General features: G+C 53.7%; 1 protein-coding gene across 3 annotated transcripts in view; it reads right to left on the reverse strand.

The window, feature by feature from the left end:
* LOC141253136 (immunoglobulin superfamily member 10-like) overlaps positions 1-17,003 on the reverse strand; it is a 130,712-nt gene extending 113,709 nt beyond the window's left edge. The window contains exons 1-2 of one of the 3 annotated variants that reach the window (XM_073670893.1): positions 16,806-17,003; positions 12,976-13,128 (exon numbers count right to left, since the gene is read on the reverse strand). In XM_073670893.1, the coding sequence (XP_073526994.1) occupies positions 12,976-13,012 (37 nt within the window). In that variant the 5' untranslated portion in view covers positions 13,013-13,128; positions 16,806-17,003. The other 2 variants (XM_073670891.1, XM_073670892.1) reach the window with 2 other exon arrangements.
* Positions 17,004-21,030: the final 4,027 nt, after the last annotated feature.

Consider the following 21,030-nt stretch of genomic DNA (forward strand, 5'->3'; position numbering starts at 1 on the left):
CCTCATGGATGGCCCAGACCCTGATACCTCATACATGGCCCAGACCCTGATACCTCATACATGGCCCAGACCCTGATACCTCATACATGGCCCAGACCCTGATACCTCATACATGACCCAGACCCTGATACCTCATACATGACCCAGACCCTGATACCTCATGCATTTCCCAGACCCTGATACCTCATGCATGGCCCAGACCCTAATACCTCATACATGGCCCAGACCCTAATACCTCATACATGGCCCAGACCCTGACACCTCATACATGACCCAGACCCTGATACCTCATACATGGCCCAGACCCTGATACCACATGGATGGCCCAGACCCTAATACCTCATACATGGCCCAGACCCTAATACCTCATACATGGCCCAGACCCTGATACCTCATGGATGGCCCAGACCCTAATTCCTCATACATGGCCCAGACCCTGATACCTCATGGATGGCCCAGACCCTAATACCTCATACATGACCCAGACCCTAATACCTCATACATGGCCCAGACCCTGATACCTCATACATGACCCAGACCCTGATACCTCATGCATGGCCCAGACCCTGATACCTCATACATGGCCCAGACCCTGATACCTCATGCATGGCCTAGACCCTGATACCTCACATGGCCCAGACCCTGATACCTCATGGATGGCCCAGACCCCAATACCTCATACATGGCCCAGACCCTGATACCTCATACATGGCCCAGACCCTGATAGCTCATACATGGCCCAGACCCTGATACCTCATGCATGGCCCAGACACTGATACCTCATGCTGGCCCAGACCCTGATACCTCATACATGGCCCAGACCCTGATACCTCATGCATGGCCCAGACCCTGATACCTCATGCACGGCCCAGACCCTGATACCTCATGCATGGCCCAGACCCTGATACCTCATGCACGGCCCAGACCCTGATACCTCATACATGGCCCAGACCCTGATAGCTCATACATGGCCCAGACCCTGATACCTCATGCATGGCCCAGACACTGATACCTCATACATGACCCAGACCCTGATACCTCATGCTGGCCCAGACCCTGATACCTCATGCATGGCCCAGACCCTGATACCTCATACATGACCCAGACCCAGATACCTCATACATGACCCAGACCCTGATACCTCATGCATGACCCAGACCCTGATACCTCATGCATGGCCCAGACCCTGATACCTCATACATGACCCAGACCCTGATACCTCATGCTGGCCCAGACCCTGATACCTCATGCATGGCCCAGACCCTGATACCTCATACATGGCCCAGACCCTGATACCTCATACATGACCCAGACCCAGATACCTCATTCATGACCCAGACCCAGATACCTCATACATGGCCCAGACCCTGATACCTCATACATGGCCCAGACCCTGATACCTCAAACATGGCCCAGACCCTGATACCTCATACATGGCCCAGACCCTGATACCTCATACATGGCCCAGACCCTGATACCTCATACATGACCCAGACCCTGATACCTCATAAATGACCCAGACCCTGATACCTCATACATGGCCCAGACCCTGATACCTCATACATGGCCCAGACCCTGATACCTCATACATGGCCCAGACCCTGATACCTCATACATGGCCAGACCCTGATACCTCGTGCATGACCCAGACCCTGATACCTCATCAGTGGCCCAGACCCTAATACCTCATACATGGCCCAGACCCTGATACCTCCTGCATGGCCCAGATCCTAATACCTCATGCATGGCCCAGACCCTGATACCTCCTGCATGGCCCAGACCCTGATACCTCATACATGGCCCAGACCCTGATACCTCATACATGGCCCAGACCCTGATACCTCATGCATGGCCCAGACCCTGATACCTCATGCATGGCCCAGACCCTGATACCTGATGCATGGCCCAGATCCTGATACCTCATGCATGGCCCAGACCCTGATACCTCCTGCATGGCCCAGACCCTGATACCTCATACATGGCCCAGACCCTGATACCTCATACATGGCCCAGACCCTGATACCTCATGCATGGCCCAGACCCTGATACCTCATGCATGGCCCAGACACTGATACCTCATGCACGGCCCAGACCCTGATACCTCATGCATGGCCCAGACCCTGATACCTCCTGCATGGCCCAGATCCTAATACCTCATGCATGGCCCAGACCCTGATACCTCCTGCATGGCCCAGACCCTGATACCTCATACATGGCCCAGACGCTGATACCTCATACATGGCCCAGACCCTGATACCTCATGCATGGCCCAGACCCTGATACCTCATGCATGGCCCAGACACTGATACCTCATGCACGGCCCAGACCCTGATACCTCCTGCATGGCCCAGACCCTGATACCTCCTGCATGGCCCAGACCCTGATACCTCATACATGGCCCAGACCCTGATACCTCATACATGGCCCAGACCCTGATACCTCATACATGGCCCAGACCCTGATACCTCCTACATGGCCCAGACCCTGATACCTCCTGCATGGCCCAAACCCTGATACCTCATACATGGCCCAGACCCTGATACCTCATACATGACCCAGACCCTGATACCTCATACATGGCCCAGACCCTGATACCTCCTGCATGGCCCAGACCCTGATACCTCATGCATGGCCCAGACCCTGATACCTCCTGCATGGCCCAGACCCTGATAACTCATACATGGCCCAGACCCTGATACCTCATACATGGCCCAGACCCTGATACCTCATGCATGACCCAGACCCTGATACCTCACATGGCCCAGACCCTGATACCTCATGGATGGCCCAGACTCTGATACCTCATACATGGCCCAGACCCTGATACCTCATGGATGGCCCAGACCCCAATACCTCATACATGACCCAGACCCCGATACCTCATACACGGCCCAGACCCTGATACCTCGTGCATGGCCCAGACCCTGATACCTCATGCTGGCCCAGACCCTGATACCTCATGCACGGCCCAGACCCTGATACCTCCTGCATGGCCCAGACCCTGATACCTCATACATGGCCCAGACCCTGATACCTCATACATGGCCCAGACCCTGAAACCTCATACATGGTCCAGACCCTGATACCTCATACATGGCCCAGACCCTGATACCTCCTGCATGGCCCAGACCCTGATACCTCATACATGGCCCAGACCCTGATACCTCATACATGACCCAGACCCTGATACCTCATACATGGCCCAGACCCTGATACCTCCTGCATGGCCCAGACCCTGATACCTCATGCATGGCCCAGACCCTGATACCTCCTGCATGGCCCAGACCCTGATAACTCATACATGGCCCAGACCCTGATACCTCATACATGGCCCAGACCCTGATACCTCATGCATGACCCAGACCCTGATACCTCACATGGCCCAGACCCTGATACCTCATGGATGGCCCAGACTCTGATACCTCATACATGGCCCAGACCCTGATACCTCATGGATGGCCCAGACCCCAATACCTCATACATGACCCAGACCCCGATACCTCATACACGGCCCAAACCCTGATACCTCGTGCATGGCCCAGACCCTGATACCTCATGCTGGCCCAGACCCTGATACCTCATGCACGGCCCAGACCCTGATACCTCCTGCATGGCCCAGACCCTGATACCTCATACATGGCCCAGACCCTGATACCTCATACATGGCCCAGACCCTGAAACCTCATACATGGTCCAGACCCTGATACCTCATACATGGCCCAGACCCTGATACCTCCTGCATGGCCCAGACCCTGATACCTCATACATGGCCCAGACCCTGATACCTCATACATGGCCCAGACCCTGATACCTCTTACATGGCCCAGACCCTGATACCTCCTGCATGGCCCAGACCCTGATACCTCCTGCATGGCCCAGACCCTGATACCTCCTGCATGGCCCAGACCCTGATACCTCATACATGGCCAAGACCCTGATACCTCATACATGGCCCAGACCCTGATACCTCATGCATGACCCAGACCCTGATACCTCATACATGGCCCAGACCCCGATACCTCATACATGGCCCAGACCCTGATACCTCATGCACGGCCCAGACCCTGATACCTCATGCATGGCCCAGACGCTGATACCTCATACATGGGCCAGACCCTGATACCTCATACATGCCCCAGACCCAGATATCTCATGCATGGCCCAGACCCAGATACCTCATGCATGACCCAGACCCTGATACCTCATGCATGGCCCAGACCCTGAGACCTCATACATGGCCCAGACCCTGATACCTCATGCATGGCCCAGACCCCGATACCTCATACATGGGCCAGACCCTGATACCTCATACATGGCCCAGACCCTGATACCTCATACATGGCCCAGACCCTGATACCTCATACATGGCCCAGACCCTGATACCTCATACATGGCCCAGACCCTGATACCTCATACATGACCCAGACCCTGATACCTCATGCTGGCCCAGACCCTGATACCTCATGCTGGCCCAGACCCTGATACCTCATGCTGGCCCAGACCCTGATACCTCATACATGGCCCAGACCCTGATACCTCATACATGGCCCAGACCCTGATACCTCATACATGGCCCAGACCCTGATACCTCATACATGGCCCAGACCCTGAAACCTCATACATGGCCCAGACCCTGATACCTCCATACATGACCCAGACCCTGATACCTCATGCTGGCTCAGACCCTGATACCTCATGCATGGACCAGACCCTGATACCTCATGCATGGCCCAGACCCTGATACCTCATGCATGGCCCAGACCCTGATACCTCATGCATGGCCCAGACCCTGACACCTCATGCACGGCCCAGACCCTGATACCTCATACATGGCCCAGACCCTGATACTTCATACATGGCCCAGACCCTGATACCTCATGCTGGCCCAGACCCTGATACCTCATACATGGCCCAGACCCTGATACCTCATACATGGCCCAGACCCTGATACCTCATGCTGGCCAAGACCCTGATACCTCATGCATGGCCCAGACCCTGATACCTCGTGCATGACCCAGACCCTGATACCTCGTGCATGGCCTAGACCCTGATACCTCATACATGACCCAGACCCTGATACCTCATACATGGCCCAGACCCTGATACCTAATGGATGGCCCAGACCCTAATACCTCATACATTGCCCAGACCCTAATACCTCATACATGACCCAGACCCTGATACCTCATACATGACCCAGACCCTGATACCTCATGGATGGCCGAGACCCTAATTCCTCATACATGGCCCAGACCCTGATACCTCATACATGGCCCAGACCCTGATACCTCATACATGACCCAGACCCTGATACCTCATACATGACCAAGACCCTGATACCTCATACATGGCCCATACCCTGATACCTCATGGATGGCCCAGACCCTGATACCTCATACATGGCCCAGACCCTGATACCTTATACATGGCCCAGACCCTGATACCTCATACATGGCCCAGACCCTGATACCTCCTGCATGGCCCAGACCCTGATACCTCATACATGGCCCAGACCCTGATACCTCATGCATGGCCCAGACCCTAATACCTCATACATGACCCAGACCCTAATACCTCATACATGGCCCAGACCCTGATACCTCATACATGACCCAGACCCTGATACCTCATACATGACCCAGACCCTGATACCTCATGCATTTCCCAGACCCTGATACCTCATGCATGGCCCAGACCCTAATACCTCATACATGGCCCAGACCCTAATACCTCATACATGGCCCAGACCCTGATGCCTCATACATGACCCAGACCCTGACACCTCATACATGGCCCAGACCCTGATACCTCATGGATGGCCCAGACCCTAATACCTCACACATGGCCCAGACCCTAATACCTCATACATGGCCCAGACCCTGACACCTCATACATGACCCAGACCCTGATACCTCATACATGGCCCAGACCCTGATACCACATGGATGGCCCAGACCCTAATACCTCATACATGGCCCAGACCCTAATACCTCATACATGGCCCAGACCCTGATACCTCATGGATGGCCCAGACCCTAATTCCTCATACATGGCCCAGACCCTGATACCTCATGGATGGCCCAGACCCTAATACCTCATACATGACCCAGACCCTAATACCTCATACATGGCCCAGACCCTGATACCTCATACATGACCCAGACCCTGATACCTCATGCATGGCCCAGACCCTGATACCTCATACATGGTCCAGACCCTGATACCTCATGCATGGCCTAGACCCTGATACCTCACATGGCCCAGACCCTGATACCTCATGGATGGCCCAGACCCCAATACCTCATACATGACCCAGACCCCGATACCTCATACACGGCCCAGACCCTGATACCTCGTGCATGGCCCAGACCCTGATACCTCATGCTGGCCCAGACCCTGATACCTCATGCACGGCCCAGACCCTGATACCTCCTGCATGGCCCAGACCCTGATACCTCATACATGGCCCAGACCCTGATACCTCATACATGGCCCAGACCCTGATACCTCATACATGGCCCATACCCTGATACCTCATACATGGCCCAGACCCTGATACCTCATACATGGCCCAGACCCTGATACCTCCTGCATGGCCCACACCCTGATACCTCATACATGGCCCAGACCCTGATACCTCATACATGGCCCAGACCCTGATACCTCTTACATGGCCCAGACCCTGATACCTCCTGCATGGCCCAGACCCTGATACCTCCTGCATGGCCCAGATCCTGATACCTCCTGCATGGCCCAGACCCTGATACCTCATACATGGCCAAGACCCTGATACCTCATACATGGCCCAGACCCTGATACCTCATGCATGACCCAGACCCTGATACCTCATACATGGCCCAGACCCCGATACCTCATACATGGCCTAGACCCTGATACCTCATGCACGGCCCAGACCATTATACCTCATGCACGGCCCAGACGCTGATACCTCATACATGCCCCAGACCCAGATACCTCATGCATTGCCCAGACCCAGATACCTCATGCATGACCCAGACCCTGATACCTCATGCTGGCTCAGACCCTGATACCTCATGCATGGCCCAGACCCAGATACCTCATGCATGACCCAGACCCTGATACCTCATGCTGGCTCAGACCCTGATACCTCATGCATGGCCCAGACCCTGAGACCTCATACATGGCCCAGACCCTGATGCCTCATACATGACCCAGACCCTGACACCTCATACGTGACCCAGACCCTGATACCTCATGCATGGCCCAGACCCTGATACCTCATGGATGGCCCAGACCCTAATACCTCATACATGGCCCAGACCCTAATACCTCATACATGGCCCAGACCCTGATACCTCATACATGACCCAGACCCTGATACCTCATACATGGCCCAGACCCTGATACCTCATGGATGGCCCAGACCCTAATACCTCATACATGGCCCAGACCCTAATACCTCATACATGGCCCAGACCCTGATACCTCATGGATGGCCCAGACCCTAATTCCTCATACATGGCCCAGACCCTGATACCTCATGGATGGCCCAGACCCTAATACCTCATATATGACCCAGACCCTAATACCTCATACATGGCCCAGACCCTGATACCTCATGGATGGCCCAGACCCTGATACCTCATGGATGGCCCAGACACTAATTCCTCATACATGGCCCAGACCCTGATACCTCATGGATGGCCCAGACCCTAATACCTCATACATGACCCAGACCCTAATACCTCATGCATGGCCTAGACACTGATACCTCACATGGCCCAGACCCTGATACCTCATGGATGGCCCAGACCCCAATACCTCATACATGACCCAGACCCCGATACCTCATACACGGCCCAGACCCTGATACCTCGTGCATGGCCCAGACCCTGATACCTCATGCTGGCCCAGACCCTGATACCTCATGCACGGCCCAGACCCTGATACCTCCTGCATGGCCCAGACCCTGATACCTCATACATGGCCCAGACCCTGATACCTCATACATGGCCCAGACCCTGATACCTCATACATGGCCCAGACCCTGATACCTCATACATGGCCCAGACCCTGATACCTCCTGCATGGCCCACACCCTGATACCTCATACATGGCCCTGATACCTCATACATGGCCCAGACCCTGATACCTCTTACATGGCCCAGACCCTGATACCTCCTGCATGGCCCAGACCCTGATACCTCCTGCATGGCCCAGACCCTGATACCTCCTGCATGGCCCAGACCCTGATACCTCATACATGGCCAAGACCCTGATACCTCATACATGGCCCAGACCCTGATACCTCATGCATGACCCAGACCCTGATACCTCATACATGGCCCAGACCCCGATACCTCATACATGGCCTAGACCCTGATACCTCATGCACGGCCCAGACCATTATACCTCATGCACGGCCCAGACGCTGATACCTCATACATGCCCCAGACCCAGATACCTCATGCATGGCCCAGACCCAGATACCTCATGCATGACCCAGACCCTGATACCTCATGCTGGCTCAGACCCTGATACCTCATGCATGGCCCAGACCCTGAGACCTCATACATGGCCCAGACCCTGATACCTCATGCATGGCCCAGACCCCGATACCTCATACATGGCCCAGACCCTGATACCTCATACATGGCCCAGACCCAGATACCTCATGCTGGCCCAGACCCTGATACCTCATACATGGCCCAGACCCTGATACCTCATGCTGGCCCAGACCTTGATACCTCATGCATGGCCCAGACCCTGATACCTCATACATGGCCCAGACCCTGATACCTCATGCATGACCCAGACCCTGATACCTCATACATGGCCCAGACCCTGATACCTCATGCATGACCCAGACCCTGATACCTCATCAGTGGCCCAGACCCTGATACCTCATACATGGCCCAGACCCTGATACCTCATACATGGCCCAGACCCTGATACCTCATACATGGCCCAGACCCTGATACCTCATACATGGCCCAGACCCTGATACCTCATACATGACCCAGACCCTGATACCTCATGCATGACCCAGACCCTGATACCTCATACATGACCCAGACCCTGATACCTCATACATGACCCAGACCCTGATACCTCATGCATGACCCAGACCCTGATACCTCATACATGGCCCAGACCCTGATACCTCATGCATGGCCCAGACCCTAATACCTAATGCATGGCCCAGACCCTGATACCTCATGCTGGCTCAGACCCTGATACCTCATGCATGGAACAGACCCTGATACCTCATGCATGGCCCAGACCCTGATACCTCATGCATGGCCCAGACCCTGATACCTCATGCATGGCCCAGACCTTGACACCTCATGCACGGCCCAGACCCTGATACCTCATACATGGCCCAGACCCTGATACCTCATACATGGCCCAGACCCTGATACCTCATACATGGCCCAGACCCTGATACCTCATGCTGGCCCAGACCCTGATACCTCATACATGGCCCAGACCCTGATACCTCATACATGGCCCAGACCCTGATACCTCATGCTGGCCAAGACCCTGATACCTCATGCATGGCCCAGACCCTGATACCTCGTGCATGACCCAGACCCTGATACCTCGTGCATGGACCAGACCCTGATACCTCATGCATGGACCAGACCCTGATACCTCGTGCATGGACCAGACCCTGATACCTCATGCATGGCCCAGACCCTGATACCTCATGCATGGCCCAGACCCTGATACCTCATGCATGGCCCAGACCCTGATATCTCATTTATGGCCCAGACCCTGATACCTCATACATGGCCCAGACCCTGATACCTCATGCATGGCCCAGACCCTGATACCTCATGCATGGCCCAGACCCTGATACCTCATACATGGCCCAGACCCTGATACCTCATGCGCGGCCCAGACCCTGATACCTTATGCACGGCCCAGACCCTGATACCTCATGCATGGCCCAGACCCTGATATCTCATGCATGGCCCAGACCCTGATACCTCATACATGGCCCAGACCCTGATACCTCATACATGGCCCAGACCCTGATACCTCATGCATGGCCCAGACCCTGTTACCTCATACATGGCCCAGACCCTGATACCTAATGCATGGCCCAGACCCTGATATCTCATGCACGGCCCAGACCCTGATACCTCATGCAGGGCCCAGACCCTGATACCTCATGCACGGCCCAGACCCTGATACCTCATGCACGGCCCAGACCCTGATACCTCATGCACGGCCCAGACCCTGATACCTCATGCATGGCCCAGACCCAGATACCTCATGCATGACCCAGACCCTGATACCTCATGCATGGCCCAGACCCAGATACCTCATGCATGGCCCAGACCCTGATACCTCATGCATGACCCAGACCCAGATACCTCAAGCATGGCCCAGACCCTGATATCTCGTGCATGGCCCAGACCCTGATACCCCGTGTATGACCCAGACCCTGATACCTCATACATGGCCCAGACCCTGATACCTCGTGCATGACCCAGACCCTGATACCTCATGTATGGCCCAGACCCTGCTACCTCATGCATGGCCGAGACCCTGCTACCTCATGCATGGCCCAGACCCAGATACCTCATTCATGACCCAGACCCTGATACCTCATGCATGACCCAGACCCTGATACCTCATGCATGGCCCAGACCCTGATACCTCATGCATGGCCCAGACCCTGATACCTCATGCATGGCCCAGACCCTGATACCTCCTGCATGGCCCAGACCCTGATACCTCATGCACGGCCCAGACCCTGATACCTCATACATGGCCCAGACCCTGATACCTCGTGCATGACCCAGACCCTGATACCTCATGCATGGCCCAGACCCTGCTACCTCATGCATGGCCCAGACCCTGATACCTCGTGCATGACCCAGACCCTGATTCCTTATGCATGGCCCAGACCCTGATACCTCATACATGGCCCAGACCCTGATACCTCATACATGGCCCAGACCCTGATACCTCATGCTGGCCCAGACCCTGATACCTCATACATGGCCCAGACCCTGATACCTCATACATGGCCCAGACCCTGATACCTCATGCTGGCCAAGACCCTGATACCTCATGCATGGCCCAGACCCTGATACCTCGTGCATGACCCAGACCCTGATACCTTGTGCATGGCCTAGACCCTGATACCTCGTGCATGGACCAGACCCTGATACCTCGTGCATGGACCAGACCCTGATACCTCATGCACGGCCCAGACCCTGATACCTCATGCATGGCCCAGACCCTGATATCTCATGCACGGCCCAGACCCTAATACCTCATGCATGGCCCAGACTCTGATATCTCATGCATGACCCAGACCCTGATACCTCATACATGGCCCAGACCCTGATACCTCATGCATGGCCCAGACCCTGATACCTCATGCATGGCCCAGACCCTGATACCTCATGCATGGCCCAGACCCTGATACCTCATGCACGGCCCAGACCCTGATACCTCATGCATGGCCCAGACCCTGATCCCTCATGCAGGGCCCAGACCCTGATCCCTCATGCACGGCCCAGACCCTGATACCTCATGCACGGCCCAGACGCTGATACCTCATGCACGGCCCAGACCCTGATACCTCATGCATGACCCAGACCCTGATACCTCATGCATGGCCCAGACCCTGATACCTCATGCATGACCCAGACCCTGATACCTCATGCATGACCCAGACCCTGATACCGCATGCATGACCCAGACCCTGATACCTCATGCATGGCCCAGACCCAGATACCTCATGCATGGCCCAGACCCTGATACCTCATGCATGACCCAGACCCTGATACCTCATGCATGGCCCAGACCCAGATACCTCATGCATGACCCAGACCCTGATACCCCGTTTATGACCCAGACCCTGATACCTCATACATGGCCCAGACCCTGATTCCTCGTGCATGACCCAGACCCTGATGCCTCATGTATGGCCCAGACCCTGCTACCTCATGCATGGCCGAGACCCTGATACCTTATGCATGGCCCAGACCCAGATACCTCATTCATGACCCAGACCCTGATACCTCATGCATGGCCCAGACCCTGATATCTCATGCATGGCCCAGACCCTGATACCTCATGCATGACCCAGACCCTGATACCTCATGCATGGCCCAGACCCTGATACCTCATGCATGGCCCAGACCCTGATACCTCATGCATGGCCCAGACCCTGATACCTCCTGCATGGCCCAGACCCTGATACCTGATGCACGGCCCAGACCCTGATACCCCGTGCATGACCCAGACCCTGATACCTCATGCATGACCCAGACCCTGATACCTCATGCATGACCCAGACCCTGATACCTGATGCACGGCCCAGACCCTGATACCTCATACATGGCCCAGACCCTGATACCTCGTGCATGACCCAGACCCTGATACCTCATGCATGGCCCAGACCCTGATACCTCATGCATGGCCCAGACCCTGCTACCTCATGCATGACCCAGACCCTGATTCCTCATGCACGGCCCAGACGCTGATACCTCATGCATGACCCAGACTCTGATACCTCATGCACGGCCCAGACGCTGATACCTCATGCATGACCCAGACCCTGATACCTCATGCACGGCCCAGACGCTGATACCTCATGCATGACCCAGACCCTGATACCTCATGCATGGCCCAGACCCTGATACCTCATGCATGGCTCATGGCTGTCTGCTGCTCTGCCATTATAACATTTGTGCTGTGGGTCAGTTGATGCCCCTTTCCTGGTGTCGGCCCCTAGTTTGAGCTGTTTTGGCAGCTTTTGCGCCTGTTTGAAAGTGTTGTCTATGCGTTTGGATTTGTCTCCCATTGAATCCAATGGGGTTCGGATATTTTTCAGCGAATGTTTGACTCATTAATCGGTGAATATTGCAAATTCGCCGATCGGAAACCGCAGATTGCAATGTTCTCTCATCTCTACCCCTGATTGTGGCTGATAGTTTGGATGCAGATATAGATGTATGAGGCACTCACCGCAGGACAGCAGGAGCAGGCAGCACAGCGGGAACATCTTCCTCCGGGACAGGAAAGCTGATGGTGAGAGTAGTTGGTGGGTGCAGCAGCCGGTGGTCACTTCTATCCCGCTGTCATAGACGGAGCTCCATGACCACCTCTGTCCCCATCGTTCTGATGCCACATATGAAATATAGGACAGGAAGGTTTCAGATTCTGCTCCTTTATCTGCACAATTACCGTGACTATTAATAAAAATAAATCCCCTCATGTCTTTAGCCCCACCACACGACTAATAAAGGCGCAGTTACTGAATCCGAGGTCAACTTTTCCATCTAAGTCACCATGGCTGGTCCACTGGAGTCCAGGAGTAATGAGGGTGATGAGTGGACATTGCTCTACTGAAGCCTTCCAATCTACGAGCGATATACATCGTGAGCGCCATCCATCACTGTGACGCACGGTAAATGTGATGACACAGCTTCTAAACTTAAATATCCAGACGTTTAGATTTGTTAAGCCAGGAGAAGTACACTACTATGTTTATGTTGACTTCTGAACTTATGTGTTTTTCTTTGGTGGGTCAAGAAGGACAGACTAGTATTGTATAAATCTGAATGTTAAGGTATAGGCTAAGGGGCGCTAATAGGTACACACCGTGTGCCTGCAGCGAGTGGTCTGGGGCACCATATACCCCTAGGGGATTACCTAATATTGCTACATCTGAATGTTGACTTCTCTTGGTCTGTGAACAATGAATGTTTGCTAAATATGTTGATTAACCATTGTGTGGACCTTGTGGCTTGGTGACTCACAGAACAGAGGAGTATACTGTATGTTCTCAGATGCCAGATTGGGACCATCCGGTCGCCTGGTCCCATGGAGATATTTGTGGAAAGCCAGGATTGTGACCCTCCAGTCCCTTGGGACCTATGGATACACCCAGGGAAATCCAGGTTGGGACTATCCGGTACTTGGATCCATGGATATGTTCAGAGAAAGCTAGGGTAGGATCTACGGGTCTCCTGGCCATGTACCTCAATAGACTGTCAGCTTCCTAAGTTTGCCGCTACTTCCTTGTGAAGACACGGGGTCTTCCATGTGCGTACCGCTTCTGGCGGGCCCCCACAGAGAGAAGTTAGCAGCAAGCTTAAGAAGCTAGCAGTCCATCGAGGTACAAGGCCAGGAGACCCAAGGGTCCCACCCTGGCCTCTCCAAGAGTTTTCTTGGGGCTAGATGACCAGCAGGTCCCAATCTGGCTTCTCCGAATGTCTCCATGAGTTCCAGGCGACCGATGGGTCCCTCCTGGCAAACTCAAACAACATATCCATGGGGCCAGGTGACTTTATCGTCCCAACCTGGTCTCCCCAAATGTATCCATGGGCTCTCTGATGGTCAATGGAGCATATCCATACCTTTCCAGTCAGGGCTATATTCCCTTAGGCTAGAATCATGTAGAATCCAAATCTGTGTCCCTTTAGGTAAAGCCATGCTTCCAAGCAATCTGAGTGACCTTGCTTCTCTGTCCCAAATCTGACTGCTACAGCAGCACATGTCCCTTAAAATAGTTACAGTTGTCCTTCAAGTACACATTCACAATTAAAGAGTTAGGGAGGGCATTACTCACATGTCTCAGCTATCATTGTTTGAGCTAATCTATTTACATAATTGGTATAGTAAATCAACATCATTGTTTCAAAATCAAATAGGAGACAACAATCAGGGTTATACAAATACTCGTCTGTTCTTATTGACAAGGCACATAAATACACATACATTCACAAGTCAATTGAAAGATAATAGTGTATTTCTCTTGGATTAACAAATCTAAACGTCTGGCTTATTAAGATTATAGGCTGCATCGTCACACTCCTTTAAGTGGGTGTCCACCCAAAGTGGGGTACCACTGGTTGAGGTAGTTGGACCTGGAAGTCCCAAAGTCGCAGTTACTCTATTCCCGGTGGGCCAGCAAAAGGGTGAGAGTGTGTAATTTTGCACCATCTTGGGTATTTGCTGGGACTGTTCTATGTGTTTATTGTCGGCTTTGTGGTTCAGTAAAGTATTGCCACGCTGTTTTACCCGCACCCTGTGATGTCTGAGTAGAAATACTCCCAAGGAAGACCCCGTGTCTTCAGAATAAGGTCTTAATATTAGAGGTTAGGACCATCCCGAACTTTGGTACAACTTGACATTGGTGGGATGGCTTCTACGCTTTTTGATCAAAGTTGGTGTTTACTAAGTACCCAATGTTATTTGCTTTTACGCACAGCAGGGTATTCATTTTGTTTATTTTGTTTCTGTTTTGGCTTTTTCTTTTTTTCAGTAGATCTGGGGCCTGCGGAGGCAAATCTCTCAGCAGGTCCGGCTATGAAACATGGGTTTAAGGAGCTAGGAAAACATCTTTTGTGCGAAATTAGGATCTGTTCACATCACATGCTTTTGCATTTGCCGCGTAGACATTCAATGTCCATGACACACGTCTACACAGGGTAACCATGCCAGATGGAGGCCAGACTGACCCTTCTGACTTTGTCTTGCTCGTTTATGTCATAAAAAAATGTAAAAATTGTAATAGCGTAGATGTGGAATAGATAAGTTCTCTAGCTGAGGTTTCTCCTCTCCCTGCAGAGAAATTCACTGGTCCACATCTTCTGGCGGAGAAATGATCTGGGACTGTTCTTTCAGTCAAGGTTGGTGGACTCCATACAACTAGGTTTGCAGACAGATGTTGCTGTTCACATGATGCTTTTTTGCAGATCTTATGTTCGCAGAACAAATCATGGAGACATTTCCATTTATAATCCTTCCCATGGATCAAAAATTCCCATAAAATGATGTGGAACAATGTCCATAAAGTCTACGGGTCTGTGAAAATCACGGACAGCACACGGATGTCATCCATGTACAATCCATGTGTTGTCTGTCTTTAATATTGTGATGGGTGGGAGAAACTTTGAATTTTCTTTTTGGCATATGAGAAAATCACCAAAGGTAAAAATGACTAATCAATATAATCATCAATGAAGATTGGTCCTTTTTGTTATGCTGCATGGGAAAAATCACAGACATCTGAATGAGACCTAAGGTGATAGGTTTGAGAAGGAAAAGTCTTGCAGATTCGAGATGGTCAATCACACAGCCCATGTTCGTGGAGCTTCATACATGACTTATGCTCCTCACCCCACCCTTCTTCCATGCTTGGTGGGTTTCTTGCCCGGGATGTGACTGTGGTGGGAAATGGTACCACATATGGTGTTATCTCACCCTACTGACTGACTGCTCTTGTGGGCGGGTGAATGAAGAGTTGTCATCATTGGCATCCTTGGAGGTGAGGCTGTTCTGCATCGGAAGCTGGAGGATATTTAAGGAAAATCTCACCCAGGGGGGATGATGCATGGGCCATCTTGACTCCTTTTTTTGTGAGTTTTTTTACTCCTTTAAGCATGATGATTAACTCTGAGCAGATGAATTGATCTTCATTTTTAACACCCGGACATTTCACCACCAACAAACTCTGGTATAAGGTAAGGATCCTTGGTTATGAGAGATGGATGGGGGGAGGACAACAGAGTAACAATCCACATGCCTTAGTCATATACTATAACTTTCTGATCATTAATAGCATCATCATCATCCATGTTAAAAAACAAACCATCTCATCATCATTATCAACCTGCAGAGACAAGTCCCTCTCCTTTTAATCCTCCTCATTATCAACTACCTGAATAGACAAGTCCTCCACATCATCACCATACTCCTCTCCTTCCTTCTTATCATCCAACTGAGGAAACAGGTCCTCCTCCTAATCCTTCTTCTCATCATTATCCACCTTCATCCTCATTGGCTCTTACCTCTCGTCTCCACCAGTGGTGATCAGGGCAGTTCGGCCTTCATCAGGATTTCTATGGTCTCCTCCTTATCCTCCTCTCTGTAGACACAGAGTCCGTATCCCCTTGGTTGCTCTCCTGTGTGTACTCACGTGAGTGATTCTTACAGTACTAGTCCCTTCTGTATCCGCCGTCAGGTGGTTTCCTCTCTGTGGTCTCCTTCAGGCACCGTCCATCTGTAAATGAAGGAACTGAGATCGCCTCACATTGCGAGAGCAAAGAGCCATTCCCATCATTAGCTTTCCACTGACTTATTTTTAATATTTTATTTGATTACACAAAGCATAAAGAAGGGGGCTGGAAGCAAGTGAAACTAGAAGGAAGCCCCACATGACCCGGATGGGCCACGAGCAGGGCCGGCGTCAGCACCCGGCGTACCCGGGCAAGTGCCGGGGCCCTGGAAAATCAGAGGGGCCCACCGCCCACTCACTGTCGGGGCCCACCGCCCACTCACTGTCGGGGCTCACCGCCCACTCACTGTCGGGGCCCTGGCCGCTTCCTCGGCACCTGTTCAGGGACGCAGGCTCTGCTTGATTGCCGGCACTCCGCCCAGACATGGCCGCGCGCTGTCCGGCTGTGTCTGCTAGTAATGACACGGCAGGGTCGACGGCACTGCACCTTTAATTGTGCTTGTGTGTCGCTCCTGCCGCGTCATTACTAGCAGACACAGCCGCACAGCGCGCGGCCATGTCTAGGGGAGTGCTGGCAATCAAACACCGTCGGAGCGGAGGTCCTGCACAGATGGGCGGGAGGGGCCCGGACCCGACCGCAAGTGGGCCCCTCTGATGTTCCAGGGCCATGAAGTCTGTGACACGCCGGGGGCCCTGCACTGCCCCATACCTGAGGAGCTGCTGGACAGGACACTGGACCGGGGACAGGTGAGGGAGGCTTCCCCAATCCCCATATTAAAAATATTTGTAATGGGTCTGTGTGAGTGCATGTATGTGAATGTCAGTGTGTATGACTGTGTATATATATTTGTCTGTTTTTGTGTAAAAATGTGTGTATGTCTGTATGTGTACATATCTGTGTACCGTGTGTGCATGCATATGTCTGCGTACCGTGTGTGCGTGCATATGTCTGCGTACCGTGTGTGCATATGTCTGCGTACCGTGTGTACGTGCATATGTCTGTGACGCGCCCCCTGGGCCAGTGTTGTTTGGGGGATACCCGGAGCCGGATCAGATGGGGGTTGTAGTCTCCGAGTGGCGGTGACCCGGTCCGTGCCCAGGGTGTCAAGCTCAGTGTGTGGCAGTCCTACAGATGTTATTAGAGTTCTTTGTGTCGACTACGCCACCCGTTGATTTGCGGTCAATACGGCCGCCGCTGCAGCAGGGTCCACTGAGGCTGATGATGTGAGTGCAGCTTAGGTAGTATAACCCCCAACGGGAGGGGTATAGCCTCAGGGGGTCAGATGTAGAGGATGGTGGTTGTGAAGGTGCAGGATGAATCAGCAAGAAGACTCAGAGTCGGGCTGTGCAGTTCAGGGGTTTTTACTTACGGGTGTTCTTATGGTCACTCTGGCCTGAAGCGACCACCCGAGCCGTGCTGCGTCCACCAGGTCCTGGACTCGGCCAACCCCCAGGCAGTTCTGGAGCGTGGTCCTGAGCTCCTGTCTGACTTTCCCTCTCTTCTGGCCGTTCTCACCAGGGATCCACCTATGTCCGGCTCCCTCGGGTCTCTTGGTGGGTACACCTCCTCTGGGTTCCCTGACCCTATACTTGGTCTGCCTTCCTGGTGGATTTGGTGAGGGTCGTGGCAGATCCTGCCCACGACCTCCGGTCTCTGGCTAAGGTGTGCTTTTCTCTCTGCCAGCTTGGGATCCGGTACCCTAGGTGCCAACCCTTCACCCTGTTGTTTGTATTCTGGGGTCTTGGGGTTCCTGCTTGTTTTCTCTGGGTCCTTCTGACTCCTCTCTCTCTCTTGGCCTTGGAGCTGGGCCCAGCCGGAACCACAACTCCCTGTCAGCCCTTCTGGCTGAGCTTCTCTGCTCTGCTTCTCTGACTAAACTCTGACAGACTGACCCTGTCCTAAGATGGTGCCCACCTTATATACTCCCTCTATGTGTGAGCTCAGGTGACCAGCACCCAATGAGCTCCTAGCATTACCCAGACTGCTCCCCCTATCTGCCCCTACACTACTGGGATGTTCCACCCCCCTCCCACTCCAGCCAGGAACAGACACTATCGTACCTGCACATTTCTCTAGTGGGAGTACCATCGGTCTGTTCCCCGGAAATGGGATGTGTGTAGTGCATGCAGCTAACTGAGCTCAGTTCCACACTCCATCCTTACCCGGGAGTGGAATATCACACCTCTGGGTTGAGGTGCAATACCCCTGTAGCAGCCGAATCCTCAGGGTGCTACATTCCCCCCTGGTAAATCACAGCACGTCCTCGGGCTGTAAGATATAAAAACATCCAAACATACAATTTTTTTTTTTCATAAACATCAACATATAAAACATCTTATATATTATAAAACTTTTCATATAAAACTTTTCATAAATAACATTCTTGTTCCTCCGGCCACGGTGCAACTTGTGACCGGGTAAGGTGCGACAGTCTCTCTTGGAAGAAAACAACAGTTTACTATAAAACCGGTAGGGGGCGCTTTAGGAAGCGCAACTATATACAAGGGAAATATGGCCGCTCTCAGTCCTCGGTCAGTGGGAATAGGGACACACGGGATTCAGTTCAATTGGCTGGTCCCAACGGGGACTATATTTTAACTAGAACAGTTCTTATACCCTGACGGGTAACTATGTACAGTCTCTCTCTACCGTACTTCAACGACGGCGTCCTCCTGCTCTTTCTTTAGATTCTTCAGACCCGTCCGGGTCCTCTTGCTCCTCCTCACACCGCAGCTCCTCCTCCGTCAGGCGATGCACATGGAGGGCGTAGGGTCCTTTGGCACACTTGTGCCGGGTGAAGGTGACCTCGTCCCCTACATACAGGTCACGACCTCTGTGTCCCTCCGGCAGATGGCTTTCTACGTCTCTGCGGGTTACAAAGACGTCGCCGGGGGTCTGATGGTCTCTGATAAAGCCCCATCCGTGCTGCATGTTGAATTTTATCAAAGTCCCGGTGGCACGGGGACCATGAGCTGCACGGGGTTTCCTCCTGGTCCGGCTCTTCTGCTCCGCGCTCCTTATCTGCATTTGCTGTTCCCGGACCCGCCTCTCTCTCCGCTCCCTCTCGAAGACCTCGAGCTGCTGCCGGCAGCACTCTGCACGCTCCGCTGCGGCCGCCCGAGTCTCCTGAGTGAACCCCATGAGGTCTTCTCCGGTGGGATCCCACTCAAACTGGGTCTCTTCTAGCGGGGTCGAGATCCTCTTTATGGGCTTTGGAGCCGGGATCAGGGGTTCGCACATGGCCCTTGCTTTTTGCAGCTCCAGCTGGATGTATTCCTGGGGCCATACGAAGGGCTGCCCATCCGGGCACGTATGCTGGGCGAACAGGTCCTCACCCAGGTGCGGTACTTTAGGTGTTATGGGCGCCGTGGTGGTAGCGGCGCCCGGGTTAACCAGGCCTTGCGACCAGGCCTGGGGCACCTTGAAAGTAAAGGGCACCGTAAGAACGGCGGCGCCCTGTGTTACTTGGCCCTGCGACCAGGCCGGGGGCTCCGCGGAGGTAGGGGGCGCTGTTGGTATTGCGTCGCCCGGGGGTACTAGGCCTTGCGACCAGGCCGATGGTACTTCCTGCTTGGCCACGCTCGGGGTCGAGGCGTGTGACGTCACAGGGGTCGCGGCTTCCGGTTGAGGCCTAGTCGGCGGCGGTGACGATGCAGCGACGGGCACGGCAGGGGGAACTTCGGGCTCTGCGACGGGGAGCTGGGGCAGGCACGCGGTTTCCCGGCTCGGGGTAGAGACGTCCCCTTTACCTGCCTCCGTCCGTTCAGCTCCCTTCTCGGCGCCGTCTCCTGCCTTCATTCCTCCTGCGCCATCCTCAGAGGCGGTCTGTCTCCTCGTCTCGGGTGGCGTGCTCCGCTGACGGGTGCCGGTCTGCTGGGCCATCTCTCGGCTCCACTCCGCCAACGTCTCTCGCTGCACCCGGGCCATCCTCCGTGCGAGGCCCTCCAACGCGGTCTGTGCACACTCCCGGTCTCGGGGGAGCTGTGTTAGGATCTCCAGCAGGCCTTCTGGAGTGGCGACCTGCAACAGGCTCCTGACCACTGGGTCGGTGCTGCCT

This window comes from Phyllobates terribilis, unplaced genomic scaffold (genome assembly GCF_046119375.1).
Source record: "Phyllobates terribilis strain yellow unplaced genomic scaffold, ASM4611937v1 Scaffold_2__4_contigs__length_985480577, whole genome shotgun sequence".
Taxonomy (NCBI): domain Eukaryota; kingdom Metazoa; phylum Chordata; class Amphibia; order Anura; family Dendrobatidae; genus Phyllobates; species Phyllobates terribilis.